Source organism: Notolabrus celidotus, chromosome 15, assembly GCF_009762535.1.
Source record: "Notolabrus celidotus isolate fNotCel1 chromosome 15, fNotCel1.pri, whole genome shotgun sequence".
Classification (NCBI taxonomy): domain Eukaryota; kingdom Metazoa; phylum Chordata; class Actinopteri; order Labriformes; family Labridae; genus Notolabrus; species Notolabrus celidotus.
Genome location: NC_048286.1, coordinates 19,077,602 through 19,104,319, shown reverse-complemented (window position 1 = coordinate 19,104,319; position 26,718 = coordinate 19,077,602). Strand labels below are relative to the sequence as shown.

At 39.6% G+C, this 26,718-nt stretch overlaps 3 protein-coding genes across 6 annotated transcripts; 2 read left to right on the top strand and 1 right to left on the bottom strand.

Moving 5' to 3' along the window:
• Positions 1 to 224: 224 nt before the first annotated feature.
• On the top strand, positions 225 to 13,882 carry LOC117826448 (cullin-3-like). Of its 2 annotated transcripts, none has more exons than XM_034702500.1 (16): positions 225 to 529; positions 2,575 to 2,772; positions 5,283 to 5,396; positions 8,690 to 8,850; positions 8,958 to 9,072; positions 9,168 to 9,396; positions 9,550 to 9,695; positions 9,835 to 10,011; positions 10,112 to 10,282; positions 10,404 to 10,511; positions 11,038 to 11,162; positions 11,258 to 11,354; positions 11,506 to 11,646; positions 11,849 to 12,035; positions 13,030 to 13,175; positions 13,350 to 13,882. In XM_034702500.1, exons 1-16 carry the CDS (start codon positions 470 to 472, stop codon positions 13,479 to 13,481), a joined length of 2,307 nt encoding a protein of 768 aa, XP_034558391.1. In that variant the 5' UTR covers positions 225 to 469; the 3' UTR covers positions 13,482 to 13,882. The 2 variants fall into 2 exon arrangements, with proteins under 2 accessions (XP_034558391.1, XP_034558392.1); XM_034702501.1 differs by having other exon boundaries at positions 354 to 529; positions 11,512 to 11,646; positions 13,350 to 13,481.
• Positions 13,883 to 14,596: 714 nt separating this feature from the next.
• Positions 14,597 to 19,616, bottom strand: LOC117826449 (dehydrogenase/reductase SDR family member 12-like). Of its 2 annotated transcripts, none has more exons than XM_034702504.1 (11): positions 19,267 to 19,356; positions 18,982 to 19,168; positions 17,601 to 17,734; positions 17,452 to 17,534; positions 17,256 to 17,351; positions 17,091 to 17,172; positions 16,947 to 17,008; positions 16,697 to 16,801; positions 16,161 to 16,251; positions 14,892 to 15,029; positions 14,597 to 14,815 (listed from the first exon to the last, which is right to left on the bottom strand). In XM_034702504.1, exons 2-11 carry the CDS (start codon positions 19,035 to 19,037, stop codon positions 14,649 to 14,651), a joined length of 1,014 nt encoding a protein of 337 aa, XP_034558395.1. In that variant the 5' UTR covers positions 19,038 to 19,168; positions 19,267 to 19,356; the 3' UTR covers positions 14,597 to 14,648. The 2 variants fall into 2 exon arrangements, with proteins under 2 accessions (XP_034558395.1, XP_034558393.1); XM_034702502.1 differs by having other exon boundaries at positions 14,649 to 14,815; positions 19,249 to 19,616.
• Positions 19,359 to 26,711, top strand: ap1s3b (adaptor related protein complex 1 subunit sigma 3b). 2 transcript variants are annotated; one of them, XM_034702505.1, is made up of 5 exons: positions 19,359 to 19,552; positions 22,914 to 23,092; positions 23,252 to 23,360; positions 24,997 to 25,134; positions 26,021 to 26,711. In XM_034702505.1, the coding sequence occupies exons 1-5, from the start codon at positions 19,550 to 19,552 to the stop codon at positions 26,054 to 26,056; spliced, it is 465 nt and encodes a 154-aa protein (XP_034558396.1). In that variant the 5' UTR covers positions 19,359 to 19,549; the 3' UTR covers positions 26,057 to 26,711. The 2 variants fall into 2 exon arrangements, with proteins under 2 accessions (XP_034558396.1, XP_034558397.1); XM_034702506.1 differs by lacking the exon at positions 19,359 to 19,552 and adding an exon at positions 21,448 to 21,488.
• The last annotated feature ends 7 nt before the right edge of the window (positions 26,712 to 26,718 follow it).

Here is a 26,718-nt window from a genome sequence, read left to right as displayed (position 1 = left end):
ATTGATTGATTGATTGATTGACATGGTGTGATAATGGTTGGTAATGACAAATTAAGCAAAAAATAAAATTAAAAATAAAAGTACAAATAGAGCCATAAATCTCTGGTACACATTAATGCAAAAACTTTCATCAAGATGTAAATATCAATGTAAACACCAGGATGTAAGTGGGCAGTTTTAACCTGTGGAATGCACCTGTCAGTATGATGACTGAACTATCGCGAGACTTTGGCGTTGCGCAGTGTTGTACAGCCGACCGCCATCACTGCACTCAAGCTAACATTAGCTTAAAACCACTGAGAAGAGAGCGAGTGACAACAACATAACAGACACACATACCGACCTATTTCCTTAAGGGGGAGGTCACTGAGTTTCCCTGCCGCTTTTCTGGCATAGAAAGCAAACTATAGCAGCTGCCTTTCATGTAGTCTTTAAGTCAACTAAGAAACGAAAGTCGTTCTACATAAACATGTCCAACCTCAAAGGCGGCACCAAGAAGGACACCAAGATGAGGATACGAGCCTTTCCTGTAAGTCTTTACCGGCTCTGTGAGCGCTGAGACGCCGACTGTGAGACTCTAGCACCGGGGATGATCAATCTTTATGCTAGCAACTACCTGCTAGCTAGCTGGTCAAACAAGAAAAACATGTCATTGTGATGTGAAAATAGCTGTTAGCGGAACAACATTAGCCTTGCAATTGAGTCTATGTATTAAATGATAGCTAGCTTACTGCTCTAAAAGAGGCTACTGTCGTTTAGCTAATGTTAGCATATGTGGAGAAAGTTCCCTTGTAAATAGTGGCTATCTGTGTAGCAGGCCTGGTGGTGTTAGCTGACCTGACGTTAAGTTGCAGTCAGTCAGCAACTATCATTACGTTTTGGTAACAGCAAGCTCATTTGGCTGTTGACATCTGATTGCACAACGCAATTGGCGTAGGTTGTTATCGACTGGATTTAACACATAAGCACTTCGTGTTAGCTTCAGGGCTAGTGTAACTTCAGCCCAACGTGAGACCACAGTAAACAAGCCATATGTAACTGAAGTGCACTTAATGTGACGGACAACTTACTCAGCTACCTACCATGCTAGTTAGCGCAGTACTAAAAGCAAACACCACTGGGCTGCTGAACTGCACATTTCCCTACTTGTTTCAAAACTAATCCCACTCATGAGCACACTCAACTGCCATTTTGTGAGGTATACAATCTCGTTTTAAGTGTTCTGTATTGTGTAGATTAGCACTGTGGGGAAAAACACACACATAAATGCAATTTAGAGTCTTGGATATGTTGTGTTATTATCAGTGGGTGTCAGGTAGAATGAGTCAGTGAGCAGATGAGTGAGTGCTCAGTTAATCCTTTCTCAAATGTTTAGCTCAAATGCAAGTGCAAGCCCAGCCCATTAGTCAAGGGTTAAATGTACCACCAGGTGGTCCTAGTTAGTGTCAAAACATATTTGAATGAAGGGATTCATATTTGTCAATTAATGTAATTATTTGATCTATGTGTTGATGTCTTTTGGTCTAAATGCAGGGTAACTGTCATCAAAATATATACTTTTTATCAGAATGATCCATCAAATATTTTCTCATTTGGCACTATCCTAACTTCAAGCGGCAACCTCCGGTCTAAAAATATGAGTCCAATACAGAAGTGCTAAAAACTGCAGTTCATCGAGGATCAGCTTGAGGCTGGCTCCCGAAGTACCGGAAACCACATACACACCAATTCAAAAAAGCAGATCTTTACAGCAGAAATAAACATGTCTACAGCCTGGTACAAAAGAGGAGTGTAGTCTGGATAGCTCATTTCTTGATCGGCACACACTGTGCAGGGGGTGATTTTTTTTTCTAACGTGGCAATTTTGAAGATATTGAGATTACGAGTCTTCCAATGAGAGGCACAGCTGACTTGATTGACAGGCGGGAACACTGTAGCTGTTGGCTAGGAGGCTCAAAGCCAGATGAATCAAATAATTAAAGGGTTCATTTCGGTTAAGACAAGATCAGTTGTGATTCTGTGTCCGGCGGGACAGTAAGACTGCAAGTTACAGGCTTCAGAGTAGCGAAGGGGGGCTGATTATTTATAATAATCCCTCCTAATTTAAATAAATAATAAGACCCAACACTATTTACTATGTACGTTAAGTTAAATAAGTACAGAGACAGAGAGAGAGAGAGACAGAGAGAGAGAGACAGAGAGAGAGAGAGAGAGAGAAGATCAAACATAACTGGCCGCATAAAGAATTTTAATGTTTTTAGTGTTTGCTATATGTTTTTGTTGATTGTTACTGTTCTGGTTTTTGTTTTTAACTCTGTAAAGCACTTTGAATTGCTCTTACTATGAATGGTGCTCTATCATTGCAATCTTTTGCACCATCCACTGACTGACATTCTTGGCAGTAAATTATACCGCAGACAACCTTTTATACATTTTTATGTCTGCAAGCTGCAATGTCAACTTTGTGAATATATTGTGAACTTTTATTATGAAGAATGTTCTGTCCTCCTCTAAGTGTATCTAGCGGAACTGACATTTACTGATGCAAGTATTCTTCTTTCTGCCCCGTCTTAGATGACAATGGATGAGAAGTATGTCAACAACATCTGGGACCTTCTAAAAAATGCCATCCAAGAGATCCAGAGGAAGAACAACAGCGGGTTGAGCTTTGAGGAGCTATACAGGAATGCCTACACCATGGTGCTCCATAAGCACGGGGAGAAGCTGTACACAGGCCTGAGGGAGGTCGTCACGGAGCATCTCATCAACAAAGTGAGGAACATTTTCCTCTCTAATGCAGCACCCTCTCTGAAAGTAGTTAAGGGAACACTGAGGTGTTGTCCTGTCCCTGCTTAGCAGAAACAAAAAATACCAACTCAGAGTTTAAGATATTCAGTGATCTTTATCAGATTGAGACTCTGTTTTGAGTTTCCATTCTGCTGGCGTTTGTCACTTATAGATGTATATAAAACAGGGGCTCCCAAAGTGTGGGTCGGGATCCGCTGGGGGGTTGCCAGACACATAATGGGGGGTCGTGAGATATCTATAGTCATCTAAAAATAGTACATTTTACCCATTATAGTAAAAAATATCGACAATTAGTGGCTAACTTTGAAATAAAACCTTGAAAATAGAAAATTTAATGAGTTTTCTGCCTTTCTTTTTGCCTGATGACTCCTAAGTTTAGGGTTAGTGAACAGTTGATTATGAAAAGCATCAGTAGCAGTAGGTTAATTCATAAATGCACAGTCACATGCTCATATAGGTAGGCTAATTTTCTGCAGACCAGCTAAATGAAGCCACATTAAATCACTTTGATGGACAGTGGGGGTCATAAGTCTTTGACACCTATATTTTGGGTGTCGCAGGCTGAAAAGTTTGGGAACCCCTGATATAAAAAATGAAATTGCTGCTTGTTGGTAAACAAAGAAAGGTAAAATGTTTACAGCACATGGGGGCGTTTCCTCATCTGAGCTCATCCATTTAAGTATTGCTGATTCAAAGTTAAATTCTATTACTTTGGCTTATTTGATAGCCTGCCGACTAACCAAGTTAACAGAATTAGCCTGCTCCATGGCACGCTAACCGTCAAGCCTAATTGGCTATTTGTCAACAAGGTCTGTCATACAGTAAACACACACACACCCCCAAGTTAAGTTCAACCAGGTTGGATTTTTAGCTCTCATTGTTTCAGTTGTGTTTTAAGTTGAAACCTTCCTCCACACTGTGACAAGAACAAATGGATGTGTTTACCTGGACACTGGTTGTATGCTATGCAAGTTATTTCAGATGCTCTTTCCGGGGCATGTTGCAGCGTTTCAAGTCAAGATGAGATATATTATTACCCCTACAACATGTTCCTGTTGTACACCATCTCTAAGACTGATCCCTGCCAACCTGTGGGAGAAATTAATCTGATCAATGTATCCACAGTCACATTCCTTTGTCACCATAAGCTCATGACCATAGGGAAGGGTTGTTTATAGATTGATAAGGGCATTGAAAGCTTTGTCTCTGGCTAACACAGCTCTCCCTTTTTCACTATCTTGGTTTTGCAACATCAAATCATCTTTTCCACATGAAACCCTTCTGTGGCACATGTGCTTTCCCTTTGTGTAAAGTGAAAGTTTATGTAAGGCGTGCTCAATTTAAAATGGTTTCTACATGGCTGATTTGTACACACATAACGGCATGATGAGTCCAAAGGGAATGTCTTAACTCTAGTGTTGCTTTTTTCAGACAGTTATGATTTCACATGTGTTCATCAATCACTCAAATTCAAATAACATGACCTTAACCCTATGGGGTCTAGATCAGGGTTCCCAAACTTTTCAGCCTACGACCCCCAAAATATAGATGGCAAGACTCGCGACCCCCCTCAAAGTGATTTAATGTGGCTTCATTTAGCTGGTCTGCAGAAAATTAGTCTACCTATATGAGCATGTGTCTGTGTTTCCTGTGCGGTTATGAATTAACCTACTGCTACTGATGCTTTTGATAAGTCAGTGTTCACTAACCCTAATCTTAGGAGTCATCTGGGAACAAAGAAAGGCAGAAAACACATTACATTCTATTTTCAAGGTTTTATTAAAAGTGTAGCTACTATGTTTGTCAATATTCTTTACTATAATGGGTAAAATGTACTATTTTTAGAAAACTTTAAAAAAAAAAACATTCTGGAAGACATCTCACAACCCCAAATTTTTGTCTCGCAACCCCCCAGGGGATCCCGACCCACACTTTAGGAACCCCTTGTCCAGTGTATAATTGGCCGTTTTTGACTCATTTTGATTTAACCTTTTATATTTCCCCTAAAAAACTTTTTACCTTTCCTTGTTTGGTGTCATTCTTTTCAGCACAACCCCACAAGTGTGACTTTGCAGTTATTTTTTCATTTTGACATAAAGTAATAACACACTAGACCTAAAATCACCCAAAAAACATAAAATCTGAATAGGAAAAAGTTAGACTCTTAACTGTGAAAACCACAAACATTTTTTATGAACCATTTTTAAGTCATAGAATGCAAATATAACTTGTACATTCCAAAAAAAAATGTTCAAATTTGGTAACCAACAAAGATATTTACAACAATTTACATTAAATGCAGGCAATTCCTCATGTGAAAATCTTCATTCTCAATATCAGACCATTTTTCCTTTTTCCCCAAATCCCTGTTTTTTGCAGAGTTTTTATTTGTGTTAGTGCAGATTGTTCTCACTGTGTCAGGGGCAAATGGACCCAGAAGGGTTAATGCTGCTGTGATCTGTTTGTGTTTCCAGGTACGGGAAGATGTCCTAAACTCGCTCAATAACAACTTTCTGCAAACGCTGAATCAGGCTTGGAATGACCATCAAACTGCAATGGTCATGATCAGAGACATCCTAATGTACATGGTAGGTGAACATTTGGTTTAACATCTTAACAAGAGCTTCTGTTGCATCTGTGAGTGGATAATGTTGCTTGTTAACTGTCATGAGTAATTTCTGCTTTTGAAGAAACAGGCCTTTGTTTCAAACTCTGGCCCTCTCTCATTTACATCCCGTTCTGGACTTTGATAGTAAGGTGCTGTTTTATTCGCCGGCCTAACAATGAGCCTCTGTTACTGTATTTGTTTGTTTTGTTGGAAAACTGGCAGAACTACTTGATTTACTTTCGCCAGCAGCAAGTCCAGAGTGTTTGTGGGTTTGTGAGTGAGCTTAGAGATGGCCACAAGCGGAGGCTAAACAATGGCACAGTTAGCACAGAATCTAGACAGCTCTCCTGGGGTTTTATTGTAGTACACTCTTTCTTTTCCTGTCCTGGCCATACCCCTGGCAGCCAGCATTCTGTCATTCAACCACGGCTTACGCACCACGTTTGTACAATGAGAGCGGCCTGCTGCTGCTGACCTCTAAAGGACAGCCACAGAGATGCAGCAAGTGTGACTCTGCTTTGCTCATCAGGTGTGTTAACCTTGTTGAAGGCCTTTGCCTCACTTTAGGCCCTGGAGACACGGATACAGGTCCAGGAGGATTGCAAAAGTTTACACACTTTTCTTTAGATTCTAAAGGACTCTGAAGCACTCATAGAATAGAATAGATCTTCATTGTCATTGTTGTGAAACAATGAAAAGCAGTTTAGCACTTCTTCACATAGCAGCACATAATTTAACATTTAAAAAGCACTATATGACAATAGAAATAAGAATAAGGCACGTTAGAGTGATAAAATAGTTAAGAGAATAAAGTCAAATAGATTAAATTGCAATTAAAATATTAAAATATTAAAGATTAAAATAAACAGCAGTGACACTTACAAAAAGGATTCCCGGATATATCTTTGAACGTTTCTGGTCTGGTACAAACCAGCTAATTGGGCCTTCTAAATATTTGTCATTCTGGACTAATGCAAGCTGTTTTTCAAGTCTTTTCAAATACCGTCCCTCTCAATAATTATGTTTTCTGCTAGGGGGCTTGTGCTCGGGCTTGTGCTTTGTGATTTCTGACAACCCAAACACATACTAGCCTTTTATTTGGACACTCATAACCCAGTAATGCTGTAAAACCTGTCAGCTGGACTGCACATTATATCATTAAAGTTTATCCAACCCCTACAGATTGTACTTTATAGCTGCACCACATTATATCTCAGAGGAAGTAGGGATTTTTAGAAAATTCGAAGTGTAACTTGATGACCTGTGATGCAAATAGAGAGATGATGAACACTGTTCATTCTGTAAACTGCTACTCTGAAATAAACAGGAGTTTTAACTGCTCTGTAGGATTGCTGGCTGATATTGAAAAAGATGTTATCACGCTAACATTTTTCATATTAGTCATTATCGATAGATATCAAGATAAATATCAAATCTTTATTAAATGTCTTTTTAAAGGCAGATTTTTGCTCACGAGTGAAAATTGAAGCAACCAGTTAGCTTGTATCTGGGATGTAGTCCTCTGATAAGCTTCTTGTATCCCTCATTTTGGATGCTGCTAACAGGAAGCAGGTGTTTTGTGTCAGATTAGATTTATTTTTGTGAAGATTTAGATTGTAGATTATTATGTGACATAATTTATATAGTTTGCTTTAAGTTTAAAAGACAGATAAATCAAATTGTATACTGTGTATCAGTGTAGTAGAGTATTGTTTACTAAGGGTTATAAGTGGAGTAATATTGTTTCCCACAGTGCAGGGAAAGCTTTATGGTTATTCAGTGCTTAGGTGTACTACTGTCGCGGTTGACATTAAACTAGGGATGGGCAATGATTTCCAAATATTCTTTCACATTGTAAAAAATCAAAGAGTTACTTTGAATATTATCTGATTTTAAAAGTACAAATTTTCATTGTTTTGCCGGTGCCTGGTTGTAATATGGTATTCCCGCCAGACGGTGGCTAAAGAGCATCTTAAAGCTGTTTGCTCATAACCAAACAGAAGAAGAAGAATGCTAACTGCATTAAATATCAAAAGAAGAAGAAAACATTTGTGACAGTCACAGCGACCATATAGATGCCAATGATTAATGAATATCACCCCCACTCTCATTCACCTCCACTGGCTCCCTGTACCGCATCTCCTAAAACTCCTCCTCCTCATCTACAAATCCCTGCATGCCCTCGCCCCCCAATACCTGGCTGACCTCCACCAACACACTCCATCCTGGAACTTACGGTCTTCGGACCTGGGTCTCCTCCTGATCCCCTGGGCTAAGCTGCGGCCTTTTGGGGACAGAGCATTCAGTGTTGCAGCCCCGACTCTTTGGAACTCTCTCCCTCTCGACATCTGCAGCGCCCTAACCCTGGACACTTTTAAAAAAACTGTCAAAACGCACCTTTTCCTCAAGGCCTTTCCCCATTAGATATCCCCACCTACCCCCCAGACCCCCTACCTGACCCTGTGAAGCGACCTTGGGTTTCTTGAAATTATTATTAGTAGTAGTATTTTGGTTTGAATGCCCGTCCCTACATTAAACGTGTTCAAAATGTCACTGTGCTCTTGCTTTATCTAAATCCTGAATTATATTCAATGAAGTTAATAGTTACAGTGTTAGACTGACAACCAGAGAGGGACACTCTAGAAATTCTGCTGTTGCATTCGCCAAAAAAAATAAATAAATAAAAAGCAACTGCATTCGTTATTTCTTTGTGTTTTTTGTGGTTAGGGACGGTGCTGGTAAACACTGACATGATAATTTGCAGCTGGGGGTTGCACTCAGTTTTTTTAGCCAAAATATCTCAACTATCTAAACTAATGAAGTTAAGTGGCCTTTCTTGTTGAGTATGGTTTCACTCTGCTTTGAGCTGGTAGGTTTTTTGTTTTCTTCAGGGTCACTGTCGCTTGTTTCAGCTGTGTGTTTACATCACTTCAAATTAGAGCTGGGAGATATCGTTATGGATTTATTGCCCAGCCCTACTTTAAATGTCTTTAATCCTGCCTACCTCTTACCCTGTGACATGATTGGCTGTTCAGTGCCTTCTTCCTCACCTGTTTAATGTTGGATGGCAACTAGTGTTTAAGGCACATTTCGCCCCTCCCTTTCCAGTGTTTGAGAATCTAATTTCTATTGAACATTTGTTATATTTATACTAAAGTTATATCACGATATTTACTGTTATATCGCCCAGCTCTACTCTGTAGTAGTTTGGTCTCAAAATGCCCTCTTTTATTTGAATCTGATCGTCTTTTTAACCACTGTCTCATCTCCCAGGACCGGGTCTATGTGCAGCAAAACAATGTGGAGAATGTGTACAACCTCGGGCTCATCATATTCAGGGACCAGGTGGTGCGCTACGGCTGCATCCGAGACCACCTGAGACAGACGTTACTGGACATGATCGCTCGTGAGAGGAAGGGTGAAGTGGTGGACAGGTATGCAGGAGTACAGTTTCACTAAGTGATTTCTGCCTCTGGCTATTTTGGTATTATAAGATAATTGGAAGCCTTACAATGCTTGTCTTTTTTTTTTTTTTTTTAAGGGGGGCGATCAGAAATGCCTGCCAGATGCTGATGATTCTTGGCCTGGATGGCAGGTCTGTGTATGAGGAGGACTTCGAGGGCCCTTTCTTAGAGATGTCAGCAGAATTTTTCCAGGTGAGTCTGTGTTTTTTTTTCTTGGTGTCTCTATGTTTCTGAAACCACTGAAGCATCCTTGGAATGAAATGACACACAACATCTTATCTTTTTAGATGGAGAGCCAAAAGTTCCTTGCAGAAAACAGTGCCAGTGTCTACATAAAGAAGGTGGAGGCTAGAATCAACGAGGAGATTGAGCGAGTTATGCATTGCCTGGACAAATCTACCGAAGAGCCCATTGTCAAGGTGGTGGAGAGAGAGCTGATTTCTAAACACATGAAGACAATTGTGGAGATGGAGAACTCCGGCCTTGTTCACATGCTTAAAAATGGCAAGACAGAAGGTAACAGATTTGTGTTATTGATGTTCATTTGTTTTCAATCAGTTCTGATAATGATTTATTTATATAGTAAATGTATTTATTACCTTTCAGCCTGTCCTTAAAAAGTTTCCATTTGTGGCTAATTCTTATTCCCCCTTTGTCTCCTTCTCTCAGATCTGGCATGCATGTACAAGCTGTTCAGTCGTGTGCCAAATGGCCTTAAAACCATGTGCGAGTGTATGAGCGCTTACCTGAGGGAGCAAGGCAAAGCTCTGGTGTCAGAGGAGGGAGAAGGAAAGAACCCTGTTGATTATATCCAGGTATGCTGGTTAAAGAACGAGTCCAAATGCACAGCTGTATTTCTCAATGCTTGGACGCTCTTTTGAGACCGGAATGCAGTTGAATGAAAGATAAATGTGCTGTTATGGATTATCTAACCTCTTTATTGCTTCCATACAGGGCCTGCTTGACCTGAAGACACGATTCGATCGTTTCCTCCTCGAGTCCTTCAACAATGACAGACTCTTCAAACAAACCATAGCTGGAGACTTTGAGTATTTCCTCAACCTCAACTCCCGCTCACCAGAGTACCTCTCTCTCTTTATTGATGACAAGCTAAAGAAGGGAGTCAAAGGGGTATGCAGCCTTTTAACATCACAAATATTTTTTTACATTTTCCTCCTCTGTATGTAGAGTACAGTGTCTCATTCTTCTTTTATCCTGTTTTGTGGACCAGTTGACAGAACAGGAGGTGGAGTCCATCCTCGACAAGGCCATGGTGTTATTTAGGTTCATGCAGGAGAAGGATGTGTTTGAAAGGTACTACAAGCAGCATCTGGGCCGCAGACTGCTCAGCAACAAGAGTGTGTCAGATGACTCAGAGAAGAACATGATCTCTAAGCTTAAGGTAAAAGAGTGAGAAAGGTGTTAGATGAAGATGCAAGGTCACATCCTGGTCTTGCTGCCTATGCACTGTCAAAATGAACTTGAGTGGTTTGAACTCTTTCTTGTGTTTTTCTCCTTCACAGACAGAATGTGGCTGTCAGTTTACCTCGAAACTGGAAGGGATGTTCAGAGACATGAGTATCTCTAACACTACCATGGATGAGTTCAGGCAGCACATACAAACCACATCGGTAAGGCTGACAGACACCTTAAAAAAAACAAAAACAAACCACAAGATATTAGACATGAGGCACATTTTTATTTGTGCATTCTAGTCACAAAAAGTAACACACAGTTCTGTGCCAATGGTGAATGGTAAATGGACTTATATAGCACTTTTCTAGTCTTTCTGACAACTCAAAGTGCTTTTACATTACTCGTCACATTCACCCATTCATACCCATTCACTCACTGATGGTAGAGGCTGCTATGTAGTGAGGGACCATCAGTGTTAGCTGATCTCATTCGTTCACATTCACACACCTCTGAATAACAGCGGGAGTAATTCGGGGTTCAGTTTCTCGCTCAAGGACACTTCAGCATGTGACTGCCGGAGCTGGGATCAAACCGTCAGCCTTCTGATTGATAGACGACCGACTCCACCCACTGAGCCACAGCCGCCCAATGTTCTGTAATCAAGATGCTGGAACTGTTCAGTCATGCTAACTGTAAAAATCTGCATTGAAAGAAATTCTAACAAAATTGCATCTCTTACAGGCATCTCTAAGCGGTGTTGACCTCACAGTAAGAGTCCTTACAACTGGCTACTGGCCTACGCAGTCTGCAACACCTAAATGCACCATCCCCCCTGCTCCCAGACATGCATTTGAAGTCTTTAGAAGGTAACTCCCTTACATTTAATCAAACAGTTTGTTGCACATAAATAGGCTTCATATTGTTGTCTGTACAGAAGTGAAACTTTGCTCTTATTTGACAGGTTTTACCTCGCTAAGCACAGTGGCAGACAGCTCACACTGCAGCACCACATGGGCGGGGCAGACCTGAATGCAACTTTCTACGGGGCTATCAAAAAGGTAGACACATGACTTATGAAACACTTGTCTAGTTTCTTCTTTCTTCTTTACTGTAGGTGACACGACTCGAGGTTGGAGCATTGGAGTTGGAAGGGAGGCAGAGTGATGATTCAAAAGTCTGAATTTCTCTCTCTTATTTTTTTAACTTCATGTCCAGGAGGATGGTTCGGAAGTAGGTGTCGGTGGTGCTCAGGTGACGGGCTCAAACACCCGCAAGCACATCCTCCAGGTCTCAACCTTCCAAATGACTATCCTCATGCTCTTCAATAACAGAGAAAAGTGCACTTTTGAGGTAAGGACATACTGTCATCCAGCTATCTTAATCCTGCTTTGCCTTTAAATCTTGTTGCTTTTAAAGAGATAACTGTAGCTTGTAGTATGACCTGACTAAATTACTACAAGTGAGGATGGATTTTTCTCTTTAATTTGTGCCCTCCTCACAATTTCGTTGCCCCCCCCCCCCCCCCCCCCCCCCCCCCCATCCTAATCCGTAGGAGATCCAGCAGGAGACGGATATTCCTGAGAGGGAGTTAGTGCGAGCGCTGCAGTCTTTGGCCTGCGGGAAGCCGACACAGAGAGTTCTCACCAAGGAGCCAAAGTCCAAGGAGATCGAGAGCGGTCACGTGTTTACAGTGAATGATCAGTTTACTTCCAAACTGCACAGAGTCAAGATACAGACAGGTAGGCAAAGTTTGTTTACAACACATAGAGACTAATCGAGAACTTCTGGCCTGGAGAGCTGAATGTCTTAAAATCTGAAACACGATGCTGGAAACTTCAGTCTGTACTCGACGTCAGTGGAGACATACCGCTTTAATTTGAAATGTTGAGCATCCTGCAACGTTTTAACACGTGAGAATGTTTATATGAATAAATTACAATTTCTTGTTGTCAACAGGAGATACACAGTTAGCTTGGAATATTAACAGAATACCCTTGTTCATGTTTCATTCTGGATATTCCTATCAGAGTTCATGGTAAACTTTTTATCATCTGCCAGTTCTGCCTGTAACTTTCCAGAATTCCAGCCATACAGAACAACTATCAGGCATAAGCTCTAAATAGCCATCTAGGCATAATAAGCTACATTTACCAATGCCAGTGTGACTTCCTGTAGTGAGAGACCTCTGTTAATATTCATTTACCCATGTTTTCAGACATGTAGGGCAGTAAAGCTGTCGAAACCTTTCACTGTATGCTTTATTTGTTATAATGCATATATCATACTGTGTAATGTTCAGCGAGCGCCAGAGAAAAGACGATGTTTCAATTTTAATTTCTATCTATAAAACCAGCACAAGCAGAAGAGTCCTTCCTTTCATCCTTATGTCTATCATTGTGGTGTAGATTTCTCCAGACTTCATCCTGATCAACTTGTGGGAGATTTTAAAATCAACTGAGACATTTTCTTAGTGGTTTTGTCCAGCCTGACAGCTTTATGTCTTACTGCCCCCCCCCCCCCCCCCCCCCCCCTCCTTTTTTTAAAACATCTTTCAAGGGTAAAAAAAAAGAAAAGCCATCTCATATTTGGACCAATAGTTATTTGTATTTTGGCTGATATCTTCAGTCAACGGTACGTGAAACCGTCCAAAAGCCAGTAAATGCCAGCGAATCTAAACTCTCACATTGGTACAGTACCTACGTTTTGATATCCCTGTATCCTTTTCTCTTTCAGTTGCTGCTAAACAAGGGGAATCAGACCCAGAAAGGAAAGAGACGCGGCAGAAAGTGGATGACGACAGGAAGCATGAGATCGAAGCGGCCATTGTCCGAATCATGAAGTCAAGGAAGAAAATGCAGCACAATGTCCTAGTGGCGGAGGTAAGAACTCACATGACGGCACATATTCTGTTTTGCTTAAATGTGAACAACAATTTTGAATCCTGTAGATTTGAATCTTCTGAACTTCCTGATCGTTAAGGTTTAAATATTTTTATTATGACCCCACGTTATTTTGAAACCTGTTTTCTTACATTCATCACTTTGTGTTTTCAGGTGACCCAGCAGCTCCGGGCACGTTTTCTTCCCAGCCCTGTGGTTATCAAAAAGCGTATAGAAGGACTAATAGAAAGAGAATACTTGGCAAGGACGCCAGAAGATCGTAAAGTGTACACTTACGTGGCGTAGACGATGAACTGTGGAGAAGAGGAGGAAGAGACTGGTCAGAGAGGATTTGTTTGTTTTCTTTGGACTGTTGTTACGCATGGACTGGAAGTTTCTTTTAAAGACAAACGCTGGGAACCTGATTCATCGTCCCTGACAAAAACACAGTAAACACACGTAAATGGGGAATGAAATGTTGGCGCAGAAAAAAAAAGAATCCATCAAAACTTGTAGATGATTTTAAAATCAGGCCCAGTCTTCCTATTCCCTGTGAGCTTTGGATGGATCCAGCTTCAAGCTTTTCACTGTTTTACCCTTGTAGAGATCAAACTTGCAAAGAATCCCTTGGGAAAAATGTGAATGCACCACATTATTTTTTTTGTTTCAATACTGTATAAAAATAATAAAATTATTAAAAACAGAAACTGTGGATTGTTACAAAACAACAATAAAAGAAATGAGTATTGATGCTCTGTAGTTTTTCACACAAGTGATTTGCTAGATTGTGGCATCAATGGATTTTTATGCTGCTTTCAGTATAAATTGATCTGCTCAGCCAGAACCATTAACCGTTTTCTTTTCTTCCCAAGGGACCACAGAAGTGCTGCGTGTTCCAGTCAATGCCTCTTCTTTGTTAACTATGGGAAGTCATATTTTGATCCCAGTGTGTCTCTGTGAGGACTGAGCAGTTTGAAGTGGATCTGTTGACTTTTTTTCCCCTCACATTACATGCATTAGATTGGACTTTTCGAGTGCTACAAAAATCAGCAACAGTGTTAACACAAAGGGCAGACGCATGGTTCCAGAATGGAGGTGTTGCAGATAAAAGAGCAAAATCTAAAACAAATCATGTGTGATCCAAAGGTCAAAAATCTAAATCACATCCAGCAGAACTCGGATAGAAACTGTTTATTATCTAACAGAAAGGCATGTTTTAACATGCCTTCAATAACTGCAAATAATGTAGTCAATGCAAATAAATGACTTTGGTCTTTATATCAGTTGTCCTATAGATATTCCAGTCATATCATCCACAAATCCACCGACCTGAAAGTAAGTCTGTCCGTGAACGAATACTGTGGAATGAGAAAGGTTGACTCCAAAACAAAACCTAACATCAAGTAAACAACAGAGTTTGATATGTTGTCAGACAAATGCTTTAATCATTCAAGTCAGTGTTTCCATCACTTTTCAAACAAACTCCGGTTTGGTAGAGCTCACAGGACTGTTGTGCTCTTCCTCAGGTTGTGACAGAATAGCTTTGGCCAAAGTTTCCAGCCGACTCAAGAAACTCTCAACATCTTCAGGAGAACTGTGAGTCCAGGCCAGAGGCAGGTGGGCAGGAACAGGGCTACGATCTGCAACACAAACAGCCTGTCAGAGCTGGTACATGCCTGGCAATAGGAGTTACTGTGTGAACTCCATGCTGCTCACCTTGAAAGAACTGCCCGCTGCGTGATCTGGCTGAAGCCCGACACAAGGCCAGCCACACTACGGTGTCGGCTCCCTGCTCCACACCGCGCAGCCTCTCCCCCATCATATGGTGGAACTGTGGCATGGATGTGGCAACAGCTGGAAACGAGTATTACAAGGTAAGCTGTTTGTAGACATGTTTGTTGGCTTAATATTGCCAACATATAGAAAAGGTATATATATATATATATATAAATATATATATTTAAAGATATATATATATTTAAGATATATTCACATAATCTGATAATTACAAAATTAGGATGACAACAGAACATTATACAGTTTAAAATCTCATTCCCAGAACAAAATTATTAAAAGTACACGTTCTTTTTTCCTGTATACATCATATATATGGTATATGTTGGGTGTTGTTGGGTGTCTCATTCAATGGTTTTTTCAATGGTTTTTATTTATTTTAATTATTTTCAACATTGTGCATTAATACTGAAGACATCAAAACTATGAAATAATATGGTTTTGCCATAATATGGAATAATAACAGTAGTCAAATAGGGCTATCCACTGTGTACTAACCCTACCTCTGAACAACACAACTGATGGTCTCAAACACATTAAGAAGGCAAGTCATTCTACAAATGAACTCTTGACAAGGCTCATGTTAATTAGAAACCATTCCAGGAGACCACTTCATGAAGCAGACTGAGAGAACACCAAGAGTGTGCAAAGCTGTCATGAAGGAAAAAGGGGGCTACTTTACAGAATCTAAAATATAAAACATATTCTGGTTTGTTTAACACTTTTTTGTCAATTAAATTATTCCATATATGTTCTTTCATAGTTTTGATGTCTTCAGTATTAATCTACAGTGTTTCAAGTAATTAAAATAATTACAAACCCTTGAATGAGAAGGTGTTTCCAAACTTTTGACTGGTAGTGTATGTAGGGTTTAAAAGCATACTTTTTGTCATGAGCTTAGTTTTGGATGCACTTTTAAAAACATTTGGTCAGATAATATAGTTGCTTCATTTTGGGGTCACCCTTTACATAGCCTGTAAACTCTAAGCTTTTCCATAAATTCTTATAGTTTAGTTTTTTGAACATTTGCTGTTTGGCCTCCATCTGGATGATTCCCACTTAATTTTTTACACTGCCTCTCTAATTTTCTATTCACTCAAATGCTTTTCTTTTCTAATAAGAGAAACACAAAACATGTAAAATAAAACACCAGCATTAATACTAATCCTCGCGCTCTTTGTCAGTTAGCACCTGGTGTATCTACCCAGCCTGGATGCATCACAGAGAAGTGAATGAGTGGATTGGCTTTGGCCCACTGTTGTGTCAGCACCACCTGCTGTCTCTGAGGAGAAACAACACATTGTTACCTTGTTTCCTCATTTTGGAAATACATCCTCAGTATTCATCTGTGAGTGACTTTTTAACCTCCTTTTACTTCTGCTTAGCTACATTATGCAGAGAAATCGAAACCAACGCTTCAGATGAAGTTAGGAAGTATTCACATCTTTTACATAAGCAAAATTAACAATACTACAGTTAAAATACTGCTACTTGAAATGTCTTTAAATACACAAACAAATTAGAATACAATTATTATTGGAATACAAAGTTAAAAAAAATGCACAGTTCATAATCAAGTACATACGTTCATTACAGGATTATATTGTGTTTTCATAATCTCAGTGTTAAAGTCATCAGAAACTTTAGGTGTCAAATAAATGTAGTGTGGTAAATATTAGGATTTGTCCTCCACTGTTTGCTTGTTCGCCCACATTCCCATCTCCTACCTTGTTCTGGGAATACACCATGACACCATCAAAATAGCCTTTCTCTGACTGCAAGTCATCGACTGTCAGCTTCTGGACCAGCATGCCTCCTGATGACACAGTGATCTAACATGCAGGGAAGGGAGAAAAGAGGCCCAGTGTGCTCAGACAACGGCCACTACAGCAACTGTAAACAGAAGAGGCTTTATGTTCCTGTCCTCAGGATACAGATGAGCATTTTGTTTGTGTGTATTGGTGCTTGTGTTTATACCACTCTTGGATCCCGGCTCTTCTGTAGAAGTGGTATGAGAGCCTGGGTGAGGACGTACGCCCCTGCAGAGTTGGAAAAAAATGTTTTTCAAGTGTTGTTTTTTTGCAGCATGGCAGTTTTTTAACCATCAGATTGACGTCTCACCCATCGTGTTTGTGGCAAAGTTCTTCTCCAGTCCGTCAGCAGTCAGCTCTCTTTTGTGCACCATGCAACCTGCATTATTTATCTGTAAAGAACAAAACTTAAATAGTAAAGACAAACATTATCACCAGTTTATAAAAAAGTTTGAAGTAGACAGGCGACTCCTACCAACACATTTAAGGAAGAGTACTGCATCTTGAAGTCCTCTGCAAACTCCCTGACTTTGCGTGTCTCTGACACGTCCAAAATATGGACGTAGACTTCCTAAAAATAACCAGAGGTATCAGCCACTCACATAACACAAATCACGGGATTAATCACTTAATTTGTCCTTTTAGTCACAGTTAAGCTAAACAACACTCACTGTATTCCCAGACTCATAGATGATGTCCTCCCTGGCCTCCTCTGCTCTGTCTCTATTCCTGCACACCATGTGGACTGTCCCACCTGAAAACAAATCATTGAGCATTTTATCCTAGAAAATGCTCCACAGAGAACATTTCCAGTATTTACCTCTCTTTGCTATTGCCATGGCTGTCGCTTTTCCAATTCCACTATTTGCTCCAGTGATCATAAAAGACCTCCCCACGACGGACACATTTAGGTGTTCAGGATCAAAGTAATGAGCTGCCGTCTCGTATCCCTTCCTAGAGCCACACGCATAAAAAACACCAATCAATAATAGAATTTGGAACATTTTTCTCTGAATGTTAGCTTCAATAGAATCAGGTTATGTGATAATTATCCTCAAGAAACATATGCTGTCAATGGAGCTATTGTGAGTGCTTATAAAGGCGAGTTTGTTCTGTGGTGTGTGCCATTCAGAGATCAGTCTGTTTCTATACATGTGTTAACAGTCTTGGGGTTAAACAAAATACATAGGAGGCATTTTTAGTTCAGAGTTGGAAGAATCTGCTTCTGGCTTTTTTGCACCATCTGCATGGAACTCCCTTCAAAGCACTTTAAAAATGAATTATTTTGTTTCTTTTAGTCATTTTAAATCATTAGTTTTAAACTTTTTAACCTCTGATTGCACCTGTTTCAACTGACTTTGTGTTAACATTACATTTCAATGGTTTTTAAATTAGTTTTAAATGGTCTTAACATTACTTTTCAATGGTTTTTAACATTAATTTTCAATGGTTTTAACATTACTTTTCAATGGTTTTAACATTACTTTTTAATGGTCTTAACATTTCTTTTCAATGGTTTTAACATTACTTTTCAATGGTTTTAACATTACTTTTCAATGGTTTTTAACATTACTTTTCAATGGTTTTAGACATTACTTTTCAATGGTCTTAACATTACTTTTCAATGGTTTTTAACACTACTTTTCAATGGTCTTAACATTACTTTTCAATGGTTTTTAACATTACTTTTTAATGGTTTTAACATTACTTTTCAATGGTTTTAACATTACTTTTCAATGGTTTTAACATTTCTTTTCAATGGTTTTTAACATTACTTTTTAATGGTCTTAACATTACTTTTCAATGGTTTTAATATTACTTTTCAATGCTCTTAGCATTACTTTTCAATGATTTTTAACATTACTTTTCAATGGTCTTAACATTACTTTTCAATTGTTGTCTGTTTTTGTTTGATCATCATTACTTTAAGGTTTTATCTTTCATCTGCTTGTCATGCATTTTAATGTTTCTTTGATATACTCGACGTCATTGTAAATGAGTGCTTCACTCTCAATGATTCTCGAGTTCAAATAAAGATAATTAATTTTTAAGACAATCTAAACTATATTTAGGATAGTCAATGATAGTCAATGAACGAGATCAAAACTCCAGTTTAAATATCCACACAAAAGAAGCTTCCAGCACATTATTTAAGTTTCTAGGTAAGCTCAAAAAGTTGGGCCTTAGAAGTTTTGACCTACCTTGTATAATGGTGAATCCCATTCAAAAACCACACTGCATTTCGGTACAGAGACATGTCTTCTAAATGAAAAACAATCCCATAAAGTGCCTCAGCTTGTCCTCTTGCAACCACTCTCTGGAAGATGAATCTTACAGAGCAGGCAGAGCAGGAGAGAAGGAGGGAACACTTGCTGCTCTCTACTGACGCTACATGGGAATAACAACAAAATACGCTCAGCCTGACAGTCAAATGACACAAGTTAAAATTTTATACGCTCATTCATTACATCCAGTGTTATAGTCACGTGATGTTTCTCTCCAGGTCTCGATGGGCTGCTTGTTGGGCGCATTCCTGCAACAAATATCCGCAGCAACCAATCCAGATGGTAGTGACGTTTGGTGACGCGTCCAGCAGGCACCGCTCCCCTGGCAGCCCGGAGAGGCGGAGTTAACTAACTTTCACACTGGTTGAAAGAGACGACGGATACTAGATAATGTGTTTAGCCGGACCAGCTGACCCCTTGTGAGGGTTAAAGTGCTTCTACTTTATTTCTTTTAATGTTTTTATAGCTCTGGAGCACCTTCAAAATGGTAAGTTCCTATTTCCTATTAGTGAAAAGGCGTCAAAGTACGCACAGCTGTTCACCTGTTGCACCTGTTGTCGCTGACAGGTTGCTAAAGAAGCTCGAACTCAACCTGTACACAGCTTCCTGTTACGCACACCAATAATTAATAAGCCTTGTCCTTACTATAAAAGTGTCTGTTTTGTGTTTGTACTGTTAGTTTTTATTGTAAGTTTCAGACAATTTTGAGACAGTCGAAAGTAAGGTGTGCATTTCCTGAACCGGTCCTCCTTGGTAGAACAGGTTTCGTCACTTTGCGTCCAGTCCTGCCCTCGTGGCAGTTTGACGCTTTTCATATCGATTTGCCTACGAGCCTTCTCCAGGGACACGCATCAAGAAAAACCAGTATGGTAGAATTAAGCCTGTTGTTGTTTTGGTAGCCTATAATATGAATGTTGTGCTGGTGTGGAAGAGGTTTGAGAACCATTATAAATCTCTCTTTGGGTGTTTCATTTTTTTTAACTCTGACATTTTGTTAACAATTGTAAAAAGTGAATGATATTTAATTTGTATTTTTTTTTTTTATGTTGACTTAAATATCCTATTCAATCCTTCCATTTCATTTACCATGAATGCAGCATCATTTACAAAGGAGTAAAGCATTATAATGTTAATGGTGCAATATATATCATCATCTCAGGTTGTATGATACCGTTATCATGCCGCTGATGCTAGATATCAATACTATAATTTATCTTTTAATCAAAAATGAATTCAGGGTGTAATGGCAAATTTCAGTTTTGTGCTTTATGTCTAAACCATACGCAACCCTTTCTTGGTGAAGATACCTGCAGAGCTTGAGGTGTCCCACCTTCTGTTTTCTCACCAGGATACCATGTGTTTCAAATTGTTATGCCGAGACCCCCTAAACCTCCTTTATGAATACACAACCCCTCCCCGGTGCAGATACCTGCAGCAGACAAAGGGTGTGAAACATACCTTAGGGGGCGTTCCTCAGGTATATGTTTAAGCTTTCCCCTTGTTCGAGGTCTTTCTTCATTCTAACCACTCGGGTGTTGACTGACCTTTTCTTTGCAAAGAAAATAAAACCTTGTCGGCCGGCACAAGTCTCTATTTCATTATTCACCAGTAAACCAAAACTTCCACAACAAGGGCCGTAAACAACCCCTCAGTTTGAATCATTGCTTCATGACCCCTTGGTAGCTCTAATGACATAAATCCTGCTTGTGGGGCATTTTGCATTGTTCCTTTAATCGTTAATGGTGATGTGTCATATATGACTGTCTTGTAGTAGATCAACTATAGCAGAATCACTGAAACATGATATTGTTGTCATTGGAAGTGCATCGGGTATGCATCATATCATATTACATTGTACAGTATTGTAACACATCATATTTTCTCTTACTGTTGTATTACATTTTGTATTGTATATCAGGAATTTCCCTGAGATTACCACCTCTATAGAACACCCCCTTTTTCTAAATATGTTATTCTTAGACATTTTTACTTTCATAAACAGAAGTACAGAGGAGACAGTCACAACAACAGCACCTACAATAACAAAGTAACACTACTTTGTTATACAAGTTGACTTCAGAATTGACTGCTGCTCTTAGTGGTCAACAATCAGAGCCCTAACCGACTTGGTGCCCTAGGCAAGATCTTAACTGGTGCCCCTTGTAATATAACCAACTCCAACAATCACATCACATATACTCTGAAAGACAACTGATATCCAGCTTTATTTCTTTATTCCCTACATTGGCTTCCAGTTAAGTTTAGGATCCATTTTAAGGTTCTTGTTTTTGTGTATAGAGCTCTGTGGGGTCAGCCTCCTGAATACATCGCCGACCTGCTCCACCCCTACCTCACCGTTAGGTCATTCAGGTCTTCTGACCAGGGCTTGCTGGTTGTCCCTCTAGCTCATCTAAGAACAAAAGGTGACCTTGCTTTTGAAGTGGTGGCACCAACATTGTGGAAAGCTCTTCCTGTAAATGTTCAGCTGTCTCTGATGTCACTTTTAAAAAACTCTTAAAGACACATTTATTTAAACAGGCCTTGACTCACCTTGTACAGACTAATGTTTTAATTATGCTATTGTCTGTTTCTTTTAATGTTTTGGATATTTTTCTGTGAAGCACTTTGTGATTTTATTTTATGAAAGGTGCTATACTTAATAAAATGTACTTACTTACTTACTTACTTACTTACTTACTTACTTACTTACTTTGTGTTTTAAAGGGTTCCTTTGTTTTAAAATAACAATGACCTCTAAAAGAACATTGGTAATAACATGGTAATGACACTGATATTTAGCAGGAAAATAATGATACAATTTCCGAATGCATAATGTAATAGTAGTAGAATTTATTCAGTCATTATATAACACAATAATTTTCACAGTGCAGACACTTTAAACAAAGCAGCAGTCATGTATTCAGTCATGACTGAAACAGCAGAAGCAAAATGCTTATTTAAGCCTAGCCTACAGTTTCTATCTAATTAAGCAAACAGCTTCCAAATTGTAAGGAAAACAACAACAAAACAAAAACAAGTAAATCATGAACACTTATAGACTTCAAAAACTGCTTTGCATGCCATTATTTTTAAAACCAAAAGTGAATCACAAGCTTTTAAATGTTTCCTGGCATCACTCTGCAATTTAACTCTGAATTAAATTAGATAAAACAATATTGTTTTTCCTGTTATCTTCAAATTTTCTTCCTCACTCATTTAGTGGCGCCCCCTATGGATGGCCGGCGCCCCTAGCATTTGGCTATACTGCCTATGCCACGGGCCGGCCCTGTCAACAGTAGTAGAAGTGCGTGTATTATTTAGCAAAATGATATACAGTAAGCCAAAAGTGACACATTTCAAATGTGTCCCAAAAACACCCTCTGTTTTAATACTATTTATCTACACAAGGACAAACGCCACAAACAGGCCCTGTCCATCTACTAGTGACACTTACCTTTTCCCTTGTATCAACAATAAAAGGAAGACTTACAGGAAACAGTGTATCAGTGTGTGACTCATTTAGCAGAGGCAAAACAAATGTCTCCTCCAATATGAAGCCAAATCTATTCCCAAGTCTAGGAAGGACCTTCTCTAAACATCCGTAACCCAACTCCTGAAGATTGGCAAGGAAACTCCAAACTGCCTCTTCCTCGATTGTTTGTTGACCTTCACATTTCTGCCTGTCCAGTGAAGTTACTCATTAATGAGCCTTCACTAACGTAACCACTTGATTGACCGTACGGTGCGTGTTAGAGGGTGGTTAATAATGTCCGTATGTGCAGGCTTTGACTTTGTAAAGCGTCTATCACAGTTACCACTCTGACCCTGCTGTGTGTCCGTGCCGTCAGATGCGCTTCCTGCTGCTCTTCAGTCGCCAGGGGAAGCTGCGTCTGCAGAAGTGGTTCACGCCCATGTCAGAACGTGAGAAGAAGAAGATCATCAGGGACATGACCTCCATGGTGTTGTCACGGCAACCACGCTCCTGTAACTTCCTGCACTGGAGAGACTTGAAGATTATTTACAAGAGGTGGGTGCTGCCCCCGCATGTTGGATTATTTATCTACTTCCCTAAGCAGTAGGACCACCATTCTTTCTTCTACTTGTAATTATGCCTGTGTGATGTCTCATTCATAACCTAACATGTATTCATTGAAGCCTAAGAACACTGTGTCACCTTCTCCTTCAGGTACGCCAGCTTGTATTTCTGCTTGGCCATAGAGAACCAGGAGAATGAGCTGATAGGGCTGGAGATTATTCATCGCTACGTGGAGCTGCTGGACAAATACTTTGGCAATGTATTATATTGTGTTTTCCCTTCTTTTTTATTTAACACCCAGCTTTAGCCTGCATTCTTTCTATTTCAATGTCAACAGTTCTAATAAGTGGTTGGACACACAAGAGGTCAAATGATATAATGCTATCCCAGTACTTGAGTCAATTTATGACCTCTTTTCAACTACAAATTATATCCATATCTTTAACATCTGTTTTTAACTTAAAAAGATACAGCCTAAGTGAAGTATGGTTGAAATAATGTCACCATCTTTGTTTAAGCCAACTCTCTTCCAATTCCAACGGCAGTGATCTCTGCAGACCTTGCTTAGCAACAAGTAGTGCACAAAAATATTTGTCATCATTTAAAGCTGGGATTGGTAGTCAGATTTAGAAACACTTTTTGTTATACTGGTTAAAATGATCTTTATGTCCCGATGGCAATCAATACATAATGTGTTCTTAAAAAAGAGGGGGGGGGAAGCTGCAATCTACAGCCGAAGTAAACCTGGGAAAACACCAACCAATCACTGCCTTTTGGAGCCAAAATATGAAACCAATCAAATCCCGTCCTGCTGTTCTGCCCGCGTCCTGCGCGTACATTTCATGTTTGTTTGTGTTTTTAGCTTTCACTATCATAATATTTTGGTGTTTTCTTACTGCTGAGTGAGACATGAGTTGACGTAGTGCAAAACACAAACGATGTGCTGAGGACCGGTTTTGAATCAGTCACAATTATATGGTCGCGAAGCAGCGGCGCTCGTGCATGTGAACGGGGGCGTCGTTTTGGAGGAGCTCCGAGGGAAGGGGTTTGACGGAGTCCTGAGGAAATGCTACATCCAAATTCATGCTAGTTTTCCGTGACTACCAACCCTAGCTTTAAGTATCAGAAAAGTTAAGATTTATGTGAAATAATACAGTTTAAATGTTTACATTAAAATATACACGGATCAGCCTTAACATTATGACCACTGATAGGTAAAGTCATCACTGATGAACATGTTATAATGGGACATGTCATTAGACATTAGACATGTAGTGCAACAGGTTCATGGGCGGCCAAGGCTCATTGATGTGTGTGGGGAGTGAAGGCTGGTCCATGTGGTCTGATCCAACTGAAGAGCTTTTAGAGCTCAAACTGCTGAAAACATGCCATGCTTCTTCTCATGGAAAGATGTCAGAACAGAACAGAACAGAGCTATGTAGCCACAGACTGGTCAGGCTGTCCACAGCCAAGCCTACAATGGACACGTACTGTAAGCATCAAAACTGGACCACTTAGCAATAGAAGAAGGTGGCTGGAAGAAACAAGAGTGGAGTCCATGTCTCATCAGGTCAGGGCTGTTTTAGCCGTGAACAGATGAAGAAGGCATCTACACCTATTAGGCAAGTGGTCATAATATTAGTACTGATTGGTATACATACTTTGTATGTGTATCCATACAAAAGAGCCATTCAAAACATTTCAAGCCTATGCTGTATCAGGGTTTTTTTAAAACAGTTTTGTCCTAAATCAAGAGTATTATAACTTCTAAACCATGCTGTGAAGATGAAAACAACAATTTTAATCCGAAAATGAATCATGGTACTTTTATTTTTTTCTTGTGAACCATCTTATTTATAATAAAAAGTCAATCATCACCATCATACCTCCCCCAGGTGTGTGAGCTGGACATAATCTTTAACTTTGAGAAGGCCTATTTTATCCTGGATGAGTTTCTCATGGGCGGGGAGATACAGGAAACCTCCAAACAGACGGTGAACCGCTGCATCGAAGCCTCGGACATGCTGCAGGAGGTAAGATACGTGCACACACCCTTGTGCGCAACATGACACGCACAACACAAGGTGTGGCTTTTTTGCATCTGCGGTGTGATCGTGTAACATCTGTCGCATGGCTCAAAATAGTTCTTCAACGTAGCTTATTTTGGATTATGAATAATGTTTGTTTCTGTGTGCTGCTCTGAGGGTTACAATGTCTAAGAATGAAAAGCACTTCACATTAATCAAGCTCCAGTGTGGTTGCAAGTAGTTAGTGTCATGAGTTCTCATTAACAGTGGTGCTGCTGAGTCCCTGGTGTGCCTGTCTGTCTTGTAGCTGATAGGCTTGTGATTATTAGCTGTTGCTCCTTCTTTGTATAGACTTGTGTCTGTGTTGCTTTTTCGCCCCCTTCTTGTCTGTGTGTGTTTGTGTTTCTCTCCCTCTCTCTCTCCCTATGCCATTTTTTGTTGCAAGTGAGAGATGGATTTCCCTGAACCATGGTGTAGGTTTTAGAGTTTGTCTGCCCCCCTCCCCTCCCCCTCCCTGTAGGTCATTGGCTCTGGGTGGTACGGTCAACTGGTGTTTGTTGTTTTGTGCTTCTGAGTCGGGCTGACTAACACTTTTAATCTAGGGTTGGACTGTGTGCGCAGCGTAGCCTCCTAATTCATTTTGACTTTGACTATTATCGCTTCAGGATGACAGCAGTGAGTGGTTTGAGGTGGAGCTGTTTGGATGACCGTGAATATGGACAGACAGGTTAGATGTTGTGCTTGTGTTAGTCACGTACCTTGTGTTGGTGTGCTCAGCATTCAATAGCAGGTGTTGTGTGCATGTGTGCCTGCCTGTGAATATTAATGGTGTTATTCTGCATTTTTAACAGGCTTACAAGCTAAATTTGTGCTTTGTTTTGCCTTCTTCTAGACCATGGAGGAGTACATGAGCAAACCAGCATTTTAATCCATCCAGGGAAAAAAGGACTTAATGTAACAGCAGGAGGAATTCGGGAGCCAAATGTACTTTTGATGAGTCGAAGAAGTTTCTGAAAATGAAAACAAGGATAACTTTCATACTACTGAACCTTTTCAGAAGAAGAAATATTTAATGTCTGCTTTCTTTCTGCCTGCAAAGTTACTTCATTTGAGAGTAAGTCTAATGTTTTTCATAGTTGCACACTCAGTAAACAGAGGGTTTTTACATTGATTGCTGTGTTGAATTTGAATGAAGTAGTAGTAGAAGTTCAGGTTATGAAAATTATGAAAATGAAGTAATTTTAGACTAGTAAGAGTTTAAATCTGCATTTATATTTAAACCATGTGTAAATATGTGTTGGAAGTTAATTAATCCATTATTTAAACACTACAAATTGATTGTTTGAAATACAAAAACATGTTAAAAATCGATCTTTGTGATTCCAGAATGAACCAATAATAGGCTCTGCCTTTACACCATCAAAAACACACAAACATCTCTCTTTTTTTGAATTTGTATAACTATTACTCATGTTTTGCCTTTAAAAAACAGTTTATAGTGTGGGTGTGAATATCAATACTTTATATAATGTGCAATGTATGTTGAGTCTTATGATTAAATATGTATTTTGATAACCATTTGACCCTTGA

What these genes read in the sequence shown, in the direction of transcription:
- LOC117826448 (XM_034702500.1), top strand. Translation starts at nt 470, where the DNA reads ATGTCCAACCTCAAAGGCGGCACCAAGAAGGACACCAAGATGAGGATA. An exon ending in CGGAGCATCTCATCAACAAA is followed by an intron (nt 2,773 to 5,282) that starts GTGAGGAACATT and finishes TTGTGTTTCCAG; the next exon opens with GTACGGGAAGATGTCCTAAA. An exon ending in TGTCAGCAGAATTTTTCCAG is followed by an intron (nt 9,073 to 9,167) that starts GTGAGTCTGTGT and finishes TTATCTTTTTAG; the next exon opens with ATGGAGAGCCAAAAGTTCCT.
- LOC117826449 (XM_034702502.1), bottom strand. Translation starts at nt 19,037, where the DNA reads ATGTCTCTGTACCGAAATGCAGTGTGGTTTTTGAATGGGATTCACCAT. An exon ending in GGGATTCACCATTATACAAG is followed by an intron (nt 17,735 to 18,981) that starts GTAGGTCAAAAC and finishes GTGTGGCTCTAG; the next exon opens with GAAGGGATACGAGACGGCAG. An exon ending in AGGCTGGGTAGATACACCAG is followed by an intron (nt 15,030 to 16,160) that starts GTGCTAACTGAC and finishes ACTCGTTTCCAG; the next exon opens with CTGTTGCCACATCCATGCCA.
- ap1s3b (XM_034702505.1), top strand. An exon ending in TTGAAGATTATTTACAAGAG is followed by an intron (nt 23,093 to 23,251) that starts GTGGGTGCTGCC and finishes CTTCTCCTTCAG; the next exon opens with GTACGCCAGCTTGTATTTCT. An exon ending in CCTCGGACATGCTGCAGGAG is followed by an intron (nt 25,135 to 26,020) that starts GTAAGATACGTG and finishes GCCTTCTTCTAG; the next exon opens with ACCATGGAGGAGTACATGAG.